Raw genomic sequence first — 7,187 nt, 5'->3', positions numbered from 1 at the left:
ATACAAATAATGGGGTTCATTATGGAATGTTATATACTTGCTTCATTTATTCCCTTCATGTACAACACCTCATTATCCATTTTTCAAATTTTTTTCATTGGTGGTGTGACTTTCCTCTCCATGTCTGGGCCCTCTGTTAAGTCACTATATTTTTTCCAGTTAGAAAGTTTATTTTTATCAACTTTTTAAATTTATTTTACATATTGACCACAGCTTCCCCCCTCATCTCCTTCTATTCCCTTCCCAAGCCTCCCTTCCCATCCACTCCTCCTTTATCTCCATTCAGAAAGGTGTAGGTCTCTCATGGGTTGAACAAATCATGGCATATCAAGTTGTGGCAGGATTGAGCTCCTATGTGATACATTTAGACAATGGAGCATTACTCAAATGTAAAAAAAATATGACCTCATGAGAGTTGCAGGCAAATGGACGAAACAAGAAAAAAATCATTCTGAATGAGGTAACTTAGACCTAGAAAGACAAACATCGCATGTACTCACACATAAGTGGATATTTGGGAAAAAGTACAGGAGAACTAACCTACAGCCCACAGCCCTAGAGAAGCTAGATAACAAGGATGGTCCAAAGATGGATGCATGGATTTCCCTGAGGAAGAGAAATAGAATAGATCTCCTGGGTGAACTGGGGGAAGGGGAATGGACGGCAGGAGTTTGAGGGAACAGGTCAGTGTTCTGGGTGCAGGAGGTGGGTTGGGCGTGGGACAGAGAAAGTAGTGAAACAGAGTTATGATAGAGGACCCATTTCAAGGCTAGAAAAGTTCTGAAATCCATAAACTGTAAAACCAAGGCAAGGTGTGCCTATTGTGATATAGTGGCACAGTTGGTAATCAGTGTATTCAGCTGCTTTCTGATTCCATTTGAAGTCCATTCTGCAAGATTGATTCTTATTTGATTCTGTAGGCCCAATTAAAGAAAATAACATATCCAGCATCTGCCGACATTGGAGTCTTAGACCTGCATCCACTGGGAAACAATTGATGCCAACAGAGCCTTGGACCAGCACTCACCAGGAGAGGGAGAGACCTCACCTGCACCCACCAGAAGATGATAAGGGAAACCGATAGTATAAAAGCACATCCAACATCATAAAGACTAATATGATACCATTAGAATTTAGGGATTCTGCACCAGCTAGGCCTGAACATCCCAATGCAGATGAAGCAGAAGTGAATGACCTTAAAAATAACTTTACGAAGATGACAAAGGACCTCAAAGAGGAAATGAGAAATTCCCTTAAAGAAATGGAAATAAAATAAACAAAAAATGGAAGAAATGGAGGAAAAGACAAACCAAAAATGCAAGAAGTAAACAAATCTCTTAAGATTTCTGTAGGCCACTATTACACATTGTATATCTAAAAGTACATTTGCAGAGTTACATAATTTGTAAAATCCACATTTTGTAATAATGGAAACCACAAACTAATTTCTCCGATCATGTTCATTATGTCAACTATTGTAAATATTGCTAATTTTAAGAGCTTTTTTGGTTGATTAACAGATTAACAAATAAGAAGAGATTGGCTTACTTGTTCTTTCTGGGTACAGATAGATTTCAGGAAATTTAAAAGGTTTATGCTATATATTTTCTAATGTTTATTGTTATTATTTGTTGTGCGAGGTACTGCCTACCTTGTATGCTCATGCAGGCTAGACTGGGCACCTTAGGCTTGTGTAGGCTGGCCTGTAGTTTCTCCTACATACTCACTTTCTTTTTTGAAATACAGCCTAGCTGGAGTTGTTGTCCCTGCCTCAGAGGGCATCCAGCATGATGGACCGTGCCTGTCTTAGGTTGGTCTGCCTTGTGGGTCCTTAACAGTAGTCATTGACTACTGGCCTTAGAAGGACGACATCTCTGGGAAGCACGCCCTGGTAGGAGGACAGCTTGTTAAACTGATGCCTCAGGAATTTCTGTGCATTAGGCCCAAGAGACCTCCCAAGGAGAGCCATGTTCTGGGTGTTAAGTGCCAGGAGAACCTGGAATATGGAAATGCACAGTAGGAAGCACCTGAAGAGAATGATTCCTAATAAGACAATACCCTCACCTTCGTGAGGATCAAGGACATCACTGAACTAGTCATTGAAGAGGGGTCACTGAGACGTGCCTCAAGCATGGAGAGGAGTCCGCAAGGGTGCTGATGGTGAGAGTGAAAATGCACGGATGTATAGGATCCATCCACAGGATGCACCACCAGCAACAAAAGGCAAAGATCAGGGCCCCCAAACAGCTGTGACAATGGAAAAAATACCCCGATTAGAGTAGGGTAGAGGCCCATGCCAGCATGGGATTCACAAGCCCCACATGTAGGCGTCAGATGTTGCAGGTGACCCTGCTCAGACTCTACTTGTGGGACAGGGAGAGAACCCACAGCACAGGGAGTCAGTGAGTAGCAAAGCATGCTGTAGTCTTATAAATAAAGGAAGTTTGGCCTGCTTTTATACTCCCTCCCAAAGTCCTATTGTCTCAGGTGGCTGACTCTGCTGCATTCTTTCCTCATTGGTGTCTCTGGGTCAAGTGTCTCTTCATCTGAAGTCTTTGGGCATAGAGGCAGGCTTGGCTCAGGGAGGAAGTGCCTGTCTTGCATGTTCAAGCAGGCTGACCAGGACCTCTGTGGCTTGGGTAGGCTGGCCAACAGTTTTGCCTTAATTTTTCCTTTTATTAGACTACATATTCTTTGTTTTAACTAGTGCATCAGAGATGTCTATGGTAATATGAATGGATCTTATGAATTTAATATTAATAATTGCCAAGTTATTTAAAATACTCCTATAGAATGGAAGCGAACAGGACAAACATATGCAGATTATGTCCCTTTCTCCAAGCCTGTTTCTAACACTGACATCACTCACTTAGTCAAGACAGTGACAGAAGTATGAGATATAGCTTCTAAGTGACTTTTACAGACTCTGTATTGAATTGTATGTTGTCACATCAACATCACATTTGATGCTCCCTCCTTAAGAGAGGAGAAATTAGGAAGCCATTTGTCTCTACTGTTTCCAATTTGCTGTTTCTGAGTGAAAGTTTCTTTTTGCAAAGTTTGGAAGTGAGAGTTGCATATAACTGCTGTTCTTCACACATAGGGTAATGAGATAATAGAACATCTATAGTGGGTTTTGAAAAAATAATTGTTTTCATTTATGTATGCTTGCATGCTCTGCATATCTGCATGCATGTTCTGCCTACGAAGTACAGAAGAAGGCACTGTTAATGCAGGACACCATGTGGGTGCTGGGTGCCAAACCTAGGTCCTCTGTGAGAGCAACAAGTACTCTTGACTGCTGAGCTACCTGTACAGTTTCTCACCGTAATTTTTCAAAAGAGTACAACAGGGTGCTACATCAAATCAACATCCTGAACCAACTATTACATGGGAGACCTCAAAATTTTATAAGGAGTGAGAAAATCAAGAAATAAATTACAAAGTGAGGGATTTAATTGATATGAAATTCCAGAAGAGATAATATTCTCAATATTGGCTGAAAAGTCACCTGTAGACATTTGATTTAATTTCAAATGTATGTAGGAGGTATCAGGGGGAAATCTTATAGGGAAATAGGCTGAACTTTAAGATGGCATTGATCAAATGGTAATGAGAACATGAGCATTGAGATCATAACTGACATACTTGGAAATTATATTTCCCCCTTTTCATTCATGTTCTGGTAACATACTATCTGTGCCTAAATCTTAATCCATTGTTTTGAGAAGAACACAATCTGTGAAATACCTGTTTGAAAGCGTCCTTCACCTGCTGGTTCCTTAGGGTATAAATGAAAGGGTTTAGCAAAGGGGCCACAAAAGTGTAGAGCACAGCTACACCTTTATTTAAAGTCACCCTCTCCTTGGCTGATGTTTTCATGTACATGAAGATACAACTCCCATAAGTGATGGAGACAACGACCATGTGTGAGGAGCAGGTGGAAAAGGCCTTTTTCCTTTGCTGAGCTGAAGGGAACTTTAGGATGGTTTTGATGATGAGTGTGTAGGAGAGAAACACTAAGATCATGGTGATGACAAGTGTCATTACAGCTAAGGCAAAAACCATAAATTCTATTAAACGTGTGTCTGTGCAAGACAGCTGCAGGACAGAAGTGTCACATAGGAAGTGATCTACAGTTTTGGAAGCACAGAAATCCAGTTTGAGTCCCAAGAGCAAAGGGGGGAAAATGACTAAGAACCCAGTCACCCAGGAGCTGGCGACCAGTAGGTGGCACACTTTACTGTTCATGATGATGGGGTAATGCAGTGGTCTGCAGATGGCTACATAGCGATCATAGGACATGGCAGCCAGGAGGTAGAACTCTGTGGCCCCTAGCAGAAAAAAGAAGAATAATTGAGCTGCACAAGCATTGTAGGAAATTGTTTTGTCACCGGTGAGAATGTTCCTCAAGAACCGTGGAATGCAAGAAGATGTGAATGCAATTTCTAAGAAGGAGAAATTCCTGAGGAAGAAATACATTGGAGTCTTGAGGCAGGGATCCAGTAGGGTCAGGAGGATGATCACTAAGTTCCCCATCATGCTCAAGATGTAATCGAAAAACAAAAATAGGAAAATCAGAATTTGTAGCTGAGGGTCATCTGTCAGTCCCAGCAAAATGAACACTATCTCCACTGAGTGGTTCTTCATTCCTCTTTTTGTCCTAAAGGGTCTACATAAAACAAAATAAAATAGAAAAGCAAAAGTGCCTAAAGTAACTATTATCTTAATCATATATAAGAAAAATATTTGTTCCTTTGTAATCATAGCAAGGTCCATTTTCAGTATAAACCATGGGAAACATTTTAATCAGTTTAGAGTTCATATCACGGACATATCATACACCTCATGAGTATGTGTCTTAGTTAAGCTTCCTATTGTTGTCATAAAACACCAAGACCAAAAGAACATGGGAACAACATGTTTTAAAGGGTTTACAAGCCAACCATTGAAGAACTCCAGTGCAAGAGCTCAGGGAAGTATCCTCAAGGCAGGAACTGATGGAGAGGCCATGGAGGAGCACTATTTACTGACCAACTTGCTATTCATGACTTTCTCAGATTGCTAGCAGGACCACCCTTCCACATCAAACATCCATCAAGACAGCACAGTATAGATTTGTTCAAAGGTCATTCTGGTTGAGACATTGTCTTAATTGAGGTTGTCTCTTCCCAGATGACTATGGCTTATGCCAATATGACATAATGCTATCCAGAAAAAATATGCTCATAAGACTCAGAATCTTATTTAACGCCAAGTGGAGTGAGTCCTTTTGGCCCATTTATAGGAAGCATGACACTTATGTGAAACCCAGTCCATTAATTTCATCACTGTTAATCTGTGACTGTCTTTCCAGTAATTCATTTAAATAAACTGTTCAAGTGTGTGATATTAGAAAATGTCTCATTTAAAACTCTTGGGTATGTTGTCACTTGAGTGATACAATGGTTATAGTAAATGATGGTGTTCTCTGTAGCTATAGTAATTCTCAAACTCAGTATATACATATAGGGCATAAGAATGTAAATCCCTAAAGAAGAAAACAAATGAGATTGTAGTAGGATATTCTAGCAGGTAGAGTATCATGATATGAACTGGGAAGCATGAAATCACATAAATATCTAACTGAGTCACCGGTTGAACCTGTTACCATAAGTCTGTCAGTCTGGTAGAATTTCTCATTACCATCCTCTGACTTATGATGGCCTTGAATGGAGAAAAATAACTGCATGCAAAAAGTAATAACTAGTATTTAATCGTTAAATATAAAGCCATTGTTCAAATAAAAATACAAAGCTCATTTTTAATATTCAAGCAATTGTATAAGACAAATACCTTAAATTTATAGAATATTTAATTCAGTATTAAAACTTTATATGTCCTGTTAACTTTATAGTCATGTAAGCATAGGAAATTTTGAAACAAATGGAATATTTATTTTGAATAATTTTAATACACTTAATGCTTAGAAAATGCACATATCCTGTATAACAAACAGCAGATAATTTCCTGATTAATTTGAGGAATTGTATAGTAGAATCAAGTGACACATGAGCAACAATATATATCTATCAACAAATATGCACATCCACAGAAACAATCCTAACCTAATTCAGTAATTAGAATTTGTTCATTTGGGACTGTTTTATTCAGTCAATTAAAGATTTGCATACCTGATTCTTGAGTGATTTTTGTTTTATGACTAATGACACTAATTTAAGGTATTTTTACTTACAAAATATGCTGACTTTATTTGCTTTTCACTTAAGGCTTCCAAGTTATCTCTGATTCCGCATCACAGGTATAACTTTCTTTTATTATGAAGAGTTTGGTAATGCTGTCACAGAGAGCAACATTCCATCTTTTTCTCATCTCTGAATTTTTGATGCAATTCAGAGTCTAGTGTTATAAATTGCTTGGTAAGCTATTGTAGAAAGAGAGAACATATAAATATTTTAGGACACTCTGAGAAAACAGCACGATAATATATGATATGAGTAATAGCAAACATAAAGTATTGTGGCCAGCATTCACAGCAAAAGGTAGGTTGAGGCTGATATTAGAAGTTATTTTAAAATTATTCTATTTTATAAAAGCTTTCCTGAAAGATTTTAATCAAAGTCTAATCAAAATTCAATTTACAGAACATTTATTAAATAAGAATTAGTGGCATCATCTCTACTGGAAAACTTTTACTAGATTTTTAAATAACCACAATATAATCATTTAAGCCATTTAAAGTAAAAAAAATATAAGACCGCATGTTCCGCATTGTGAATGCTCATAGAATTATTTCTAACTTTTAAGGTACAAATTCTTCTTTAGAAAACAGTAAAAATAAAAAATAAACATAAAAAGAACCAAAGGTTAATTAAAAATTAAATCTTTCCTTTTTTAAATACATGAATACACAGGAGGATATATATGAGTATTTAGATATCTAAATGGTCCACATAGGAACCTAAGATTTGAGAGAGGATATTCTAGTTGGGGGAAGCAGCTTGAGACAAAGAAAACCTAACATATCACACAAAATTTACTGGAAAAAATACTCAGTGTTCTCATATTATTCAACCATCTCTCATTCAACCATAAACTATTGTAAGGAACAACATCATGGTCTCCAGGACATGAAAATGCTATAAAATAATATTTCATAAAATATTACCAGTTATAAAAATCTTACC

General features: G+C 37.7%; 1 protein-coding gene across 1 annotated transcript; it reads right to left on the bottom strand.

The window, feature by feature from the left end:
- Positions 1–3,693: 3,693 nt before the first annotated feature.
- Positions 3,694–4,656, bottom strand: LOC101824984 (olfactory receptor 6C6-like). The gene has a single exon (XM_021232815.2). It carries the CDS (start codon positions 4,648–4,650, stop codon positions 3,694–3,696), a length of 957 nt encoding a protein of 318 aa, XP_021088474.2. The 5' UTR covers positions 4,651–4,656.
- Between the last annotated feature and the right edge of the window lie 2,531 nt (positions 4,657–7,187).

The sequence above is a fragment of the Mesocricetus auratus genome, unplaced genomic scaffold (genome assembly GCF_017639785.1).
Source record: "Mesocricetus auratus isolate SY011 unplaced genomic scaffold, BCM_Maur_2.0 Super-Scaffold_100011, whole genome shotgun sequence".
NCBI classification, from domain to species: domain Eukaryota; kingdom Metazoa; phylum Chordata; class Mammalia; order Rodentia; family Cricetidae; genus Mesocricetus; species Mesocricetus auratus.
The sequence above is the reverse complement of the archived record's forward strand: the minus strand, read 5'-3'. Positions and strand labels throughout refer to the sequence as shown.